Below are 15,435 nucleotides of genomic sequence, written 5' to 3' on the forward strand. Positions count from 1 at the left end.
CCCTCCCGGGGAGGTGAGTCAGGGCTTGTTAATGCGCAGGAACAATCGCACTTTCATCCCGGCGCGGGGGAGTGAGCGCATCCAGCAAGTGCAGGCTTAATGCGCCCGCCGGCCGCTGAGCTCCCGCGCGCACGCTGGGGCGGGCGCCGCAGCGCGGTGTCTTCTCGAGGGTCCCCGTTAGAGGGCAATGTGGACCCGCCCGCAGCATCTTACCCGGCCGCGCCCCCACCCCCACCCCCCGCCAGCCCGCGAGGGCCAGGGACGCGCGAGACCGGCGGCGCTCTCAGACCCGGTCCCGGCTCTGCGGCGGCCGCATCCTCCCGCGGCCGGGATGCTGGGCTCCTGCTCCCGCCGGGCTGCCGGGGCTGGCGCGGCCCGCCTCCCTCCTCCGCCTCCCCCTCCGACCCCCTCTGTGGGCCACCCAGCCTTCCAGGACCCCCGCCCCACCTCTCCGAGGGCCCTCGGACCTCCAGAACCCCGCCCACCCCTCCCTGGGAGGCTGCCCGGGTCCCCTCCCCCACACCCCTCCCAGCTCCGAGGGCTGCACGACCTCCCGCGCCCCTCCTCCCACGCCCCACTCCGCTCCGACCCCCTCGGAGGCCGCCTGGCCTCGGGGGGAACCGACCCTCCCCAGTCGCCGCCGGAGGGTCTAGCGCGCTGGCCGTGGGATGCAGTTTTGTGCGCAGCGGGCGCCCCCTCCCTGGCCTGGGACCCTCGGGGCAGCCGCCCGGGCGCCTAGCAGGGGCCGCCTCGACTTTGAGCCGCAGTCGGAATTAATCGCTATTATGCTGATCGCAGAGCCTGGGGCGGGGCTGGGGACGGTGGGCGTCCCCGACCTGCCTCCACCCTGAGGACCGGGCGCGGCGGCGGACCGGAGACCACTCGAACTTTCCCAAGCTCAGCCGGTCCGCCTTTGCCAAGGGCGCCGGGGTGCGCGGGCCGCCCTGGTCCCCACAAAGGCCGCCGGCGCTTTTACGACCTGTTGCCAGTGGCACCAAGGTCTTATCAGCCAGACGCGCAGAGAAAGACCCGGTTCCTGGTCTGCGGGGTCGGGCGACTTCCCGGGACAAAGGCCGGGCTTAGGTGGGACTGAGGCCTGGGCGGTCTCCTGGCTTCTAGGGCACCATTACAAATTGCGCGTTTACTGTACCGGCCGGCCCCTTCCGTTCGGGGCCCGTAATAAATTATTATTGCAGCCCCTTAAACATTCCTAAGTCGGTTTATAACCTGCCTTTCACTGTGTGCCCCTCCATGGGTCATATTCAGACCCCAGGGCCAAGTGGGCATCACGGACGGGCTGAGTCCTAAGGCTTTGCACAACAAGAGGGAAGACAGAAGCCTGTTCTCCAGGGAGGAAGGAGCCCTGGCCTCGGATGCCCTTTCGTTCCCAGGCTCAGCGCAGACCTGCCTTTGTCGGCATCTGAGTACCCAGGCCTGTCTCTAAACAGCAGCATCCCTGACACTGTTTAAACTCGCCTCAGTCCTTGGGCTGTGTGGCGAGGCAGAGCTGGAATTTTCTCTCGTTTCAGGATCTGAGGGCGGGGGACCCCACAGCAACAGCTGAGTTTACTAGCGCCAATAAATGTCTGCTCTAAACGGCTTTAAAAAATAACAATGCTAAACAGACCTGATCCCAAGTTAAGTCCTTGTTCAGCGTTTCAGTTCTCTTTGGAACAGCGAGACCTGATTGAACACGGGCGGGCGACACCAGCAAGGGGGCCTCGGGATTCTAACTGTATTTAGTCTGACCCGGCCTAGTTTCTTCCCCTTTTACAATCTCTAGACACAAAGAGACGGCTTCTTGTAGGTGAACGGAGCTGGGAAAAATAAGTGGCCACATTCTCAACAAAAGACGGAGAAACTGCCTGAGAAAAGTTGGGTTTCGTACCGGCCACATTCAGCGAGACCCAGCCTTTTAAGAAAATGAACATCATTTTCTTTTCCCCCAGCAACATTCTTCAAGACAAAGAAATATTTCAAATTGATGATGGCTGACACTTCGGGATATTTTCTCCTTAGAGTTCCTTAAGTTTGTTTCTGTTTTTAATACCAAGTCAGTTTCACAAGGATAGATACTATTTCCAAACATGAGGACTTACGTTCCACAATTTTTATTCCTCCTTAATCTTAGAATTTTAAAATTCAAATAGGTGAAAAACTCCATCCAACCTACACTGGGTAGAAATGACTAGACTGCAGACTTCCAGCCTGTAGGTTGAATTCAGGCCAAAGCCGTGCTCTCCCCTCCCTGGAGCAAACGGTTTTCTTAAAAAACATGAAAGTGGTAAGTGAACTGGACCATGTTTCCCCGCCACCCCCACCCACCCACCCACCCCGGCCAGTTTGAGAAATTTTAAAGGCGTATTTGAGTAAAATAGGTGAAATCTCTTTCACAGTGCTTATCTTAAAAAAAAAAAAAAAAAAATGAAACCTCTCTCCATCCTGGATTTCAGAATTCACTTGTGCTTGAATTTGTGAAGGCTTTCGGTGTGGTGCACAAGGGGCTTTTCACGGAAGAGAAGCACACAGCGAGGGGAATTTGCATTGCTCGAAGATCCTGATGAAAAGCAAATTCGCCCAGTGGCCAGTCTGCCTTCGGAGAGAGGAGGCCGGCCCGAGGGTTATCCCTGGGCATTTTTGGTCTCTCAGGATCCCCGAAGTGGCGAGGTGGGTCCTAGCGCCGCCTCATCGCTTCAAGACCTTTGGAAGTGTCACCATGTTTCTTCATTACTTGCCGTCCCCAAACGTGGACCATCCCTCTCTGGGAAAGTTGTGGACACTGGAGTCCTGAGGCTGGTGGAGGGGTTGAGCATTTGGAGTTTCAAAAAACAGCCCAGGTGATGCTCCAGGATGAAGCAGGGAAGCAAAAGCGTTTGGAGCTGCCGAGGGTCGGGGCAGGTCTTTATTTCCCTTGGACCTTCCCTGTGGGAACCTTTCCCTGGCTGTTTCCGAGCAAGGGGACGGCCAGCCACTCTGGGTTCATTCGGCACCACCCGCAGGCCCCAGGGTCGAGCAGACAATTCTTTCCTTAGGCCGAGAGAGGGGAGAGAGCTCGTCATCTTTGGGATTTGCCACTTTCCTCTCTTCCCAAGTGTGGCTGAAGCCGTTTGCGCCGAAATCTTTACTTTTTGCTGTTATATATTCTGTCACCTTCCCAGAAAGTCAACATTAAAAAACATCTCTCTCTATATCTCTTCTTAGTTGTACAGTTTGTACCTGGATGTTACAATTATATTTGTTATCTACGAATTATTATAGTTCTATATAATATAAAAATGTATAGTATACAGTTTGTACCTAGATTTTTAAATATATATATATATATACATCTAGTATAAATTATTGGTCACAGTTAAACTGTCTTCATCATTCTCAAGTGCCTTCTTCTAATAAAGTATCCCACTTGATTAAGAAGAAAAAAATATACATTCTGGTAAATGATGATAGCCAGTATCGGGAATTGATACCTTGCTCTTTGCCCCAAAGGGGGTCAGTTTGCTCCAAAGAGTAAAATGCAACAGCTGTCTGACTCAAAGCAAATCTGCTATATTTTTTAAGTCTTTTGTAAATTGGTTAAGAAGCGCTAAAATGAATTCCCCATCCTTCTCATTTTCAAACGGAAAATTGTATCTAATTGTTTGGAAGCTACCATTTGAACCGGCCCATCCATTTACGATTTTGAATTTGAAAAAACTGTGGAGGGAGTGATGGGCTGTCCGGCAACAGGGCAGAGCGGGGCGGTGGACGTTGCCTGCCTGTCGCTTAGAATCCCGGGCAGATCGCTCGCCCTGACGCGGGGGTGGGCGGTGGGGGAGGGGAGGTGGTCCACACTGGAGCAGAGGAAATGAAAGCAAAAGAAAATGCCCTGAGCTTTGGCCCGGGAACAGCAGGTTCTCATTAGAAACAAGTGTTGCCTCTCAAAGACAGGGTGCTGCCTGGTTAGCCGTTGGCTCATCTGCTAATGAAATTCCTTTGTTGAACACACTCTGCGAAGGAGATTAGCCTTTGTCTGCTTCCACTTTGGGGAGACTCGGCCCCTCTGCTCAGGCTGAGCCCCTCACTCGCCCTCGGAAGAGGTGCTGGCAGTGGTGGGTTTTCCTCCTGCCCGGCCAGCTCCGGCAGTGGGGGTGCAGTGCGGGCCTCGCAGCCCCTCCGAGGTGCGCTGGGGGCTCCGACCCCCAAGTCGCGCTCCCCAGCATGTGTGTGTGTGTGTGTGTGAGACCCCAGCATCACGTGGTACCATCTTCAGCCCCACCGGCCACCGACATCCTTGCCCTGCTGAGGCAACGCGGCAACAGGACAGGGAGCTGGGCCCCGCGCCGGCCTCTTTGTGCCTGTGCTTTCTCGGGGGGGCACTCTATTTCCAAGCTCTTGTTTTCTTTCTTACCATTAAAACAGATCCAAGAACAGACCCTGTCTGTGTCTTCTGAAACATCTCAAACCGACTTGTTTGCTCATAATGGTGGGAGAAAGAACCACCAGGGGTGATCTGAGGGTCTCGCGTTTTCCAGAAAGAAAAGTGGGAGTTGGAGGATGCTGGGGGAACGGTCGAGCCTCCAGGGTTAACCAAGGCTCCCATGGGCTCTTTGCCTTCTCTTCCTGCTAAGCTGGGAAAGTAAATCAAAGCACCCCAGGCTCTACAGCTATGGTCTGACCACCCCCCAAAAATCCCAGAGGATGACATGTTCCGCCACAGCTGTCTGCTGTGGATGTTTTGTTCCTAGCACCTGGGCCGCCCTAAAGCTTGTGTGGCCTCAGGACCACCTGTGGGTTCTATGCAGTAGCAAACCACAAGTCACCTTTAGGTGATGCTCTGGGTGCAGGGGGACATTCATGGGCCCCCTGGCCTTTGCTGCCCGGGGCTCACCCCTCCAGAGCTGCACAGAGGAGGGCTGAGGCTGGTGCTGAAGCTGGTGCCCAAGGAGCAGGAGTGACGGGCTGGTCACCTCTCCCCGAGGTCCACTGGGGCAGCGACCACTTAGAGCCACAGGGCTCCAAGAGGGGCACAGATGAGGACCTGGGGGCGGGGCCCTGAGCACGGCCCTGCAGTCCCACGGCTGGGCGGGGGGCACGTGGTCAGTGGCCTGAGTGGCTCCAGGGAGAACGAGGCCCGACCGGATGGAAGGAGGCCATCCTGGGGGGCTGCACTGCCCAGTGCCTGGTCTCCCCGAGCGCCCACGGTGCAGCTGGAGGGCTACTAGCTGCTCAGAACCTCACGGGGCATGGGGGGTACGTCTGTCCCCACGGCCCGTCTGGCCACCGGCAGAGGCCGTGCTGGGCTGAGGGGGATGAGACCCCCTGACCTCAGCTCGCCGCCCTACGTGGGTCTCTCCGGAGGACTCGGGACCATCCAGGAGGCCCGTCCAGAGCTGCCTCAAATCCTCTGGCCGCTGTGGCTTCTGGAACGTTCTCTGTAAGACACCCTCTCCTGCCTGGTCTCCTTTGTTCTCTGGACATTGGGGCTCAGGTCACAGTTACGAACTTCAAGTTAGTGGTCTTCTGATGGAAGTCACTTCTCTACAGAATACCATCTGGAAACACTGTTTCCAGAAGCCGTTTTTATGGATCTGAGATCGTCAACCCGGTTCCTTCCCTGTGTCTGTGCTGTGTTGGGAGGAGGTGGTGTGTGTGTGTGTGTGTGTGTGTGTGTGTGTGTGTGGTGGGGAGCAGAGAGAGAGAAAGGGAAATTGTTCACTTAAGTGTGTTTGTGTGTTTGTATGAGTGTGTGTCGTCGGTGAGGGCGGGAGGGGGAGTTCCCTAAGTGCCAGGAAATCCGGGTGGAAACTCTTGGGATTATGGAAATCTGAGACACCCCATTAATATCGTGTAATGTTTCCTTCTCAAAGAGAGGCCTGTCTTCAAAAATCTTTGTTTTATTATTAATATTTCAGGGACGTTTTTCTTCCAGCTCTACACAGGCTCAAGTCGGCCGCTTTGCAGCAAACTGAGTTGCCAACGGTCGGGACTGGGGATGGAAGGAAAGACTTTCCCTGGGCTGCGTGGCCATCCGAGAGAGAGCACGTCAGGTTCTGAGAGACTGTCTACAAAATAGTTCGAAATCTAGCCTACCCCTTTCAAAAAGGTATTTCTAAAATTCACTTCATTCAAACCAACAAATACTGAGAATCTATGTGTATTTCAGAGCAGTTTTCCTATTATTATTAGAGTTTAAAATTGTGTTATTTCTCAAAGGAAAATACATCCCACAAATTGCCCATCTTCCTCTGAGATCTGAGAGGCGGCCATCTCCTCACACCTCTTGGCTCCTGCTTTCCGAGTGTTTGGAGGCCACTGCCAGGCCATTAAGTTAGGAGATGGGGACATTGGTGGGAATCTCGGTTGCCCTGTGCCAGCAGGAATCACCCACCGTGGCCCCAGGAGGCAGGGCAGAGGGTCCTCTCTCCCTCGGAGGATGCAGGGTTTGAAAGGCCCTGGGTGGAGAAATTTTACTGCTTCTGGCCATTTCATTTTTTTAAAAAATAACTTTTTTATAGATTTGTTTATTTTTATTTATTTTTGGCTGCGTTGGGTCTTGGTTGCTGCGCGTGGGCTTTCTCTAGCTACAGTGAACGGGGGCTACTCTTCATCGCGGTGGCTTCTCTTGTTGCGGAGCGGGGGCTCTAGGCACGCAGGCTTCAGTAGTTGTGGCATGTGGGCTCAGTAGTTGTGGCTCGCAGGCTCAGTAGTTGTGGCGCATGGGCTTAGTTGCTCCACGGCATGTCGGATATTCCCGGACCAGGGCTTGAACCCGTGTCCCCTGCATCGGCAGGCGGATTCATAACCACTGTGCCACCAGGGAAGTCCCCAGGCCGTTTCATTGTTGCTTTTGCTTAAATATGCACCGAAGTCCTCTCCGAGCCTGTGAACTAAGACGGGGATAATAAACCCCCATTTTTAGGCTGTTAGAAACACCCAGCAGGCCAGGATGACGTTTGGATGTTACATTGGGTTTAAGCATTCGAGCCAGGTATGGTTCCGAACGCAGGATGGAGCTTGGTAAGCACTGGGGCATAAAAGTGGGGTTAAAGGAAAGGGAACCCATGAGTTTAGGGTATTCCTGTCCACTGGTCCTGAAGAATGAAAGAGTTTGCTACGAAGTAGTTAATTCCATTTGGACCCTGTGTGGAGCTGAAATAAAAGCTAACCTGAAATGGTAATAAAACAAAGATGTCAGAAGACAGGCTTCTCTTTGAGAAGATGCTACGGCTGCAGTTTCAAAAGCTTGCCACATAAAGGCACCTACCAAACATTTCTTTTTTCAATAAAAAATCTGGATCCTTCATTATTTTATGCCGCATCTCACGAAAGTGCAGTCCTAGATACCTGGAACTACTTTTTGTGCCCAAACAGGGCTGGTCACCTCCGCAGGCTAGCTAGGCTGCCACAGCTATTCTTGGGGGCTCTGGGCAGCTGGGGCCTCACCTCAGCCTTCCGGACGGCCAGTGCGGACCCTTCCGGGCCGCTTGAATAAACAGCCATTTAGACACGATCCTCAAGGAGAGGGGTCCGGTTCTCCACTTCTCTCACGGGGGTGGTGTTTGTCGGAACGTGGACCCTGAAGTTTCAGACCCTGCCTGCTCGCGGCCTCGTTTCTTCCCATAAGCCATCATCTTGTGGCTCTCGAGCCCCATCAGCCCCGGGGCAAAGGCTCTGATGGAGCATTCGGGGGTGTCGCTGAGTTCCCGGAAACTCAGCACTGGCCAAGTGTCAGCTAGCCCCCCGCTGCAAGACGGGCGTGGTAGAGACGTGGCTAAGCCTTCATGTTGGCGGCTCCGCTCGATCCATCCTGGTGCCGGGGCCCCAAGGTCAAGGCTCTGCGAGCCCCGGACCTACCTGCTCGTTGATCTGACACATGGTGAGGTTCTGGTCATCACAGGAGCACGCCACGCGGATGTACTTGAGCCAGCTGCCGGCCCCGGCCTGATTAGCGTCCACGCAGAACTTCCTGCTGCCCAGGTCTTCGGAGATCTGCCCGGCAAGAAGGAAAACCAAGAAGGGTCAGCGGCACCCTGTGCGCTAGAGCCGACACACTCTACGTTTGCCGAGCCACGGAGTCTGCTGTCTGGGTGCAGAGTAAGAAGGCAGGCCGGCCGCTGGGCACCGGCCGAGCCTGCGGGCGTCGGCCAGGCCCGCAGCCCACCAAGCCCGCTGACGCCCAGGAGTCTCCGGGAGGGAGCCCGACGCAGAGGTATGAGGACTGCCCTGTCTATTCTCACCGAGCAGATCGCTGCCTTGGCACAGCCATAGAAGTGCCACCGGCGTTGTGAAAACTGCCCAGCAAGCGGCCCCCCGTGTGAGAGAGCGGAGGCCGCTGTGTCCGAGGGCAGAGCCCTCTGCTGAGAGCGCTGGGCTGGGCCGGGGGCGAGCGGTCCCGAAGGTGAAGCTGTGGTCGGGGTGTGGCTGCGTGCGAATCTGGACGCGCGTGCGCCTGTGCGTGCGCGAGTGCCGGCCTGCGCGCTCACGGCGGCGTGCACGTCGCCCTGCAAGAGGGAAAATCATTTGGTTTTCTTAAAAGTGGAAGTTTCTATCTGACTCTGGGTGTTTGCAGCCGGCCAGCCGGCAGAGGCCCCGCAGGCCCGACTGGCATCAGGTACTTTGCTGCTGCTCTTGTTTTCGGAACGCCCTTCTGACAGGCAGAGGCCCGGAGCTTCTCCGGCGCGCGCGCCTCTGAGCAGGTCGTTTCCCAGAAGACCGACCTGACCGCTGTCCCTGCTGAGAGCGCGACGCCCCCAAAGCCGCCGGGCACCGAGGTGGACGCTGCAGGCAGAGCCCCTCCCTCCTGCTCTGATCAGTGCCTGCTCAGGGGCCCGAATCCAGCGCCGTGGAGGCCAGCGGCATGGCGGGCAAGCTTCCTGCGCGGCTGAGCTGGGAGGCTGGGAGGGAAGGAGGGAGGGGCTGAGGCCACCACCACACTGAGGACTGCAAGTACGTGTCCAGGGGGGCAGGAGTGTCCGGAACAGGGTGTCAGAAGGACTCAGTGAAGTCAGGGCGGGGGTAGTGACATGTCTTGGCACAGACAGAGGAGGCCGACCCCAGGCGCACGGCCCCTATTCCCCCCCGGGGGGTGGTCTCTCCAGTGCGGCCTGATGAACAGGTAAGGACCCGAGAAGGGAGGGAGGCTGCCCCTGAGGCCTGGAGAAGAGCCCACTTCTGGCCAGAGAACCAGGATGCTTTGTAAATAGCTCAGGTGCCTCCCAAACGTCCGCGGACACTTTCTAAACGGCTCGGGGTCCCTCCTGGCCTGTGAGTCAGGGAGGTTTCGGGAAGCTGCCGCCTGGCTGTGGGAGGGCCTAGAACCCACCTCTAGTGCACATCCAAACCCCTCGGGCCCCCGGAGCCCACGGCAGCGCCCCCTGTCATGACGAGTCTCTGAGTGGCCGCTGAGCTGACCTGGAAGGGGCCGTGAGCCCAGAGGCCTCCATTCTGACGATTCTGCATTTGGGGGGCTTCAACCAAATGGCCCTAGTTCTGAAAGAGCGCCTGGGACGGTGCGGCCACAGGGAGGCTGCCCGGCCCAGCCTCTGGTCCTCGGCTGCCGGGGTGAAGGGACACGGCCGCTCTGGGACCCATCGGGAGGCCCCTGTGGGCCTGTGGGGGGCCGGCCACACGGGAGAGGCACCTTTCCTGACGCCAACGCCTCTCACGGGCCCCTCCTCTTACCTCCCACCCCCAATGCAGGAAACCCGCAAGAAAGACCCTCCAAGCAAAGCTGTGGGTGGTGGCTGTCACTCGGCGAGGCACCCGGCCGCCTGGCTCCATCACAGGGAGGAAGAGGGGCTGGCCGGCCAAGACCCAGGGACCCCCCAACCTCCCGACCCCATCCCTGTACCTCCCACCCAGCATCTTCACAAGTGGGTGTAGGCGGGCAGCCTCTCTGTCTCTGTCTCTTTGCCTGTGTCTCTCGGTCTCCTCCCCCGACCCATGGTCCAGTCTGGACTAGCAGAGACCGTCAGGGAGGCTGTGAGCCGTCACAACAAGCGCAGGGGGGCCCCGCATCTCCTGTCCCCCCAGAGAGCGTGCTTGACCCTGCGGCTCTCAAAGGACGTGTGGGGTTGGCCAGAAAAGCGTGGGAGGCCGGATGCAGGCATGGCCCGTTGCCTCTCAGTTCCGGTAGATTCTGGGACACTGCAGGGCTGCTGGAAGACCCCAGGCGCATCCCCCAGCCGCACACCCGAGCCCTGCCTGACCTGGGAGCAAACCCACACTTCTGCCGGCACACCCGTGGGCACACGCACAGACCCACCATGGCAGCGCTGCCTCACGGAGAGTAACTTCTGCACGGCCGGGCCCTCCTTCCTGAGCGTCCCCGCTCGGCCCTCTGGGAACAGGCCTCTCTCTCCCCCACGTGACGGCCCTGCAGGTATCTGGACATGGCCCTCGTTCAGCAAACAGCTCCAGGCCTCTCAAGTGCGTCTGAACGTGGACACGGCCGGTGGCCATCCTGCACGGACGCTGCTCTGGGGCCTCCGGCCTGTGTCCGTCCTTCTCGGGGTGCAGGGCCCAGAGTTCAGAGGCAAAACATCCTCCAGGGCCCCCCCTGCCCAGCTCCAGGGGATGTCTTCCCTCTCTGGTGAGCAGCCCCTCCCGGGAAACGTCCCTCCTCCTCAACCCGGAGGACCTGGTCCCCCGGGCCCGACCATCTGGACCACCGCAGGGTGGCAGTTACTTCCTGAAGGTCCCTAAGGGTCCGGGGGCCCCTTCTCCCTCATGGGCACCCTGGCCAGCTTTCTGGGGTGGCAGAGGAGGCCTTGGTTAATGCCTTCCACCCAAAGAGACTAAAACTCTCCCTCTGAGAGGTAGCAGGGAACAGCTGACCTTTCCTCCAGGGAAGGCACAAGAAGCCCTGCCCTTGGGGCCCTGAACCGGCCATGCGGGGCCAGGTTAGGCAGTGGGCCTCACCCCAATGCCAGGACCACGTCTCACTCCCGTCTTTGTGTAGAGAGTCCAGCCCTGTGGGCCACACTTGGGCAGACCTGGATGATGGGGCCGGGGCGGGGGGCGCAGGCGGGAGCCTGGCCTGGAAGCCGCTGCTCTTCTGCTTCAGATCAGAGAAACGCTCCGAGGAGTGGCCCTGGGCCTGGGCCTCGGGCCATGTGGACAGGGTGCTGTAGGCTTGGCTTCTCGTTTGGGGCGTGGATGGGCCGTGCCGTTTCTGATTACAGAAGGGAAGAAATGGGAGTGACGTTTGTCTCTCTCTGGCCTCCTTTCCCTCTGTCTCTGGCCTTCTCTCCAGGGTCTCCGCCGTGGCCAAGCTGGGGCCTCTGGGGTGCTCACACCACGAGCCGCGTGGGCTCGGGTCTCTCTTGGTACCAGCACTGCCCGTTCTTCGTCACTGCGGACCTCCCAGGCAGGGGCTGTTATTGCGCATTTTCAGGACACGAGATGGAGGCTCCAGGAGAAGGGCTGGCCCCGGCCCAGGCCCCCCCACACACTGTCTGAGCCGGATCGAGGACCAGAGAGAGGGTCTCCGTGCCGACTCCAGCACCCACAGGACCCGGCACGCCCTGGGATCCAGAAAGCAGGCCCGGGCCATCACAGGTACCCCCTCCCGCCTCTCTTGGAATGAGACTTTCCGGGGCCCATCTGGACAGGTCATGTCGCTCTCTGCCCAGCTCAGCGGGGCCTGAGGCCTGGCTCGGGCTGTGCTCAGAGCCGCGCCCCGGGAGGCCAGCACAGGTAGACGTGGACGGGGCGGGTGGCTGCAGAGCCCCCGCCCCGGCTACGAGCCCGGTTCTGTTCCCGCACAAGGCGTGAGCCAGGGCGGGTGAGACGGACGGAAGGAGTTGGCCCGGTTGCCCCCTAGGCAACCTCCTAGGGCAACGTCAGCAGGCAGCGGCCTGGAGGCGGCCACGGCCTTGGGGCTGGGTCTCTCTGCACCTCTGAGGTCCAGCTCTGAGCAGTTTGGGGCTGAGCCTTGGGGGTCCCGGAGCCTCCAGAGGAAGCTGCCCTCCTGCCCACTCTCCCCCACTTGGGCTTCCAGGCCTGTCCGCCCCTCGTCCCCCCACCAGCTTCCCCAGCTCACAAATCACCCCCACCAGAAAGGCCGAGTTATGAAGCAAAGGCATGGAAAAACTCTCTTCACCTTGACAATTTTTTTTGCACATCATTTGAGGTTTCCTGCACCTTGGATTTCTGGGCTCACCACTGGGCTGCTGTCTCACGTTTAATGGACACGGCCAGCCTCTGGCCATCTGGGGTGTGCGTGCTGGCGGGAATGCCAACGCATCTGTCATCGGCTGCCTAATGGGTTCCGAGTGGGCGGGAAGGAACGGGCCTGGGAGTCCCGGCCCTCGGCCCTGTGTCCTGCCTCAGCAGCCCGGCTCCGTGGAGGCCTGGGCCTAGCGTCCGCTTCCAGCTCGGCGAGGACCCAGGGGTCAGGTCTCATCCTTATCGCCCTGACCCCTTCTTTAAGTTGATCCGGAGCCACGAGCTCAGCCACCAAGCCGTGTGGGGCTGTCCTACCCACATGCACCCGCAGGTGCGTAACACACACACACACACACACACACACACACACACACGCCAAGATTTATGGCGTCCACGAGTAGCTGAAACAGAAAGTCCATTCTTGTGATGGAAGGAGGTGGGGGAGAGGCTTTCTGGAAACACCTCTGCTGGGTGCAGATGCGGAGCCTGGATGAGCTCGTAAATCCTCTGTCCTGACCCTCATTATAGGGCTTGGTGGCGACATGAACAGCACCAAGGAGAAATGTGGCCGGTGGTAACGGGTCGCACGGCTGCCCAGCAGACAGGAGTGCTGGCGGGAGGGTCATGGGGCCCCACCTGCTCAGGCTGCGAGGAAGGTCGGGGGTGGGGGAGGAAGGGGGGGGGAGGGAGGGGGCTGCTTCGAGGAGGAGCTCATGGACGCTGTTCCTCCGAGATGGAGGCCAGTCTGTCCCCGAAGCTCACGGCGGGGGCTGGGTAGAGAGAGCCAGTGTCCATGCGGCTTGTGCCCAAAGGAGCCGCGTGGGGTCCCTAGGACACCCTGCTGACCTCGATCTCCGTGGGACAGTTCCAGGGCATTGTGGAGGGATGAGGGCCGGGGTCCCTCGGTCTCAGGGACCCAAGAGCACGGCCCAGGGTGGGGATTCTGCAGACGAAGCTGGGGTGCCCGACAGGCTATAGCTGACGGTGCAGCCAGGCCGTGGCCCCAAGCCCCTGCCCGGGGGAATCCACCCATGTTAGCGACGGGCAGGATCTCTCAGCTTAGAGCCCGACCCCAGCAACCACACTCTACGTGTTCGGGGGCCCCAGATGCCTTCAAAGGTCAGACCAGAAACCACTTACACCCCAAGTGCTACGTAAACACCCCCAGCGTTCTCAGACCCTCTCCCCTCAAAATCCTGACACCCAGGTGCCCCGGCGCTCCCTGGGGTTCACAGACCGTCTCCCACAAAACACCCAGATATTCGATGCTGCTACGTTCCCCGGGTGCACGGCGCTGGGGGCCCAGCCTGGAGCCCAGGAAGCGGAGCTCACCGCCGCTGGACTCTCCTCTTCCCTCCCCATCTCCTTCCCCGGCCCCTCCTCCCCTTCCATCGGATTCTTATTGTACTTCCTCCCTTTTCCTTCTTTTCCTCGTCAGGCCGGGGGCTACACGGGAGGGACCAACTCTCCCAGCAGCGTCTGTGCAGTTTGCAGAAAACCAGAGGGTGAGACGGCGGCAAAGCGGAGAGGTTTGGTCCGCTCCGTGCGTCGCCTGGGCTGCAGCAGGACTTAACGTGCCTCATCTCGCCCACAGCACCAGGGGACAAGAGGAGGGGCTTCGGTGAACGCGGGGCTGCGTGGGCTGTTCCGAGGGTCCCTGGCCCTTGGTGTGGCCTGAGCACAGCCCTGCTCGTGGCCCGAGTCGGGTGTTTGGGGGCTCGGCTTCCTCCCAGCCTGTCCCGTCCATCACGGCAAGTTTGCAGGCTGTCTCACCGGCCGTGCGCCACAGCTCTGACCCACCAGAAATAAACGGGCAAATTGGTGACAGAAACTAGTGCCCTTAAGTCTGCAGGGAAATAAATGAATGAGAAGCTTGCTCGGACACAGAAACCCCTCGGGATGCTCGGGGCCAGAGGGGTCTGCTGAAACCTCAGGGCCGGCAGCTGAGACGTCCCTACAGGCAGCCCGTGGCGTGGGTGAGAAGCCTTGCAAAGGCATGAGCGCCCCATCGCCGTGGGGATTCAAGGACCATCCCTCCAGGGTGCTCCAAAGGAAGACCGGACCTCTGACCATAGGTGCCATTACGGATTCCGAATCTGATAACGTGGGCATTTTCTGGGCTCCAGCCTCAGTTTCCCCTTTGGAACTAGAAAGCCTCTTTCCTGCTTTCCATCTGCGTGGAGGCCTGTGGCTCCTCGCAGGGACAGCACACTGTAGGGAACACTTGGTTTGTTCTTGGTAGCTCCTCGAAGACATCCCGAACAGAGCCCCACTCCCACAGCTCTGCCGGGTTCAAGGGCACGTGTGCTGCGGGGACATATTTGTGGCCACGGATGGCTGTGGGCATCTGCTGCTTCCCTGGCTGTCTGTACCTGCTCGTCTGCTCTTCAGAAATGTGCCAGGCTGGGGCTGGGCTGTGCCCACTACAGGATGAAGAGGGTGCTCAGGTCAGAAGCAGGGTCTGCCGGGTAGGTAAGAAGCCCCGACTCCTGGCCAGTCGGGAATCTTCCGTGGGCTGCCCGGGGCCCCGGAGAGACAAACCAGCCCCGGCAGTGAGTAGGAGACGGCCCCCAGCAAACAGGCTCCATCCTGTGCCTCCTCCTTCAAGAATCCTCTGCCCTCAATGTTCACAGCAGCACTACTTACAATACCCGGGATGTGGAAGCAACCTGAGTGCCCATTGACGGAGGAATGGATAAAGAAGATGTGGCGCGTATGTACCAGGGAATATTACTAGGCCATGAAAAAGAATGAAATCGTGCCATTTGCAGTGACGTGGATGGACCTAGAGATTGTCATACTGAGTGAAGTAAGTCAGACAGAGAAAGACAAATATACGATATCGCTTACATATGGAATCTAAAAAAATGGTACCAATGAACCTATTTATAAAACAGAAATAGAGTCACAGATGTAGAAAACAAGCTTATGGTTACCAGGGGAGGAAAGGTCGGGGGTGGGAAGGGATAAATTGGGAGCTTGGGGCTGACATGTACACATGACTATATGTAAACTAGATCACTAATGAGAACCTGCTGTAGAGCACAGGGAAGTCTACTCAACACTCTGTAATGACCTGCATGGGAATAGAATCTAAAACAAAGTGGATATGTGTCTGTGTATAACTGACTCACTTTGCTGTACAGCAGAAACTAACGCAACATTGTAGATCAAGTATATACTCCAGTAACAATTAATTTAAAAAAAAAAGAATCCCTCGGGCCCACCTGTGTGGGGGGCTCTCGCATCATAGTCCGGAGGTTCTTGGGGTGTCCCCAGGGAGAAAGC

At 58.3% G+C, this 15,435-nt stretch overlaps 1 protein-coding gene across 2 annotated transcripts in view; it reads right to left on the reverse strand.

The window, feature by feature from the left end:
- PRDM16 (PR/SET domain 16) overlaps positions 1–15,435 on the reverse strand; it is a 328,213-nt gene that overhangs the window by 41,001 nt on the left and 271,777 nt on the right. For both annotated transcript variants that reach the window (XM_067018953.1, XM_067018961.1), the window contains exon 4: positions 7,834–7,968. In XM_067018953.1, coding sequence (XP_066875054.1) covers positions 7,834–7,968 — 135 coding nt within the window. The remainder of the gene's footprint in view (positions 1–7,833; positions 7,969–15,435) is intronic.

The sequence above is a fragment of the Kogia breviceps genome, chromosome 1 (genome assembly GCF_026419965.1).
Source record: "Kogia breviceps isolate mKogBre1 chromosome 1, mKogBre1 haplotype 1, whole genome shotgun sequence".
Lineage (NCBI taxonomy): Eukaryota > Metazoa > Chordata > Mammalia > Artiodactyla > Physeteridae > Kogia > Kogia breviceps.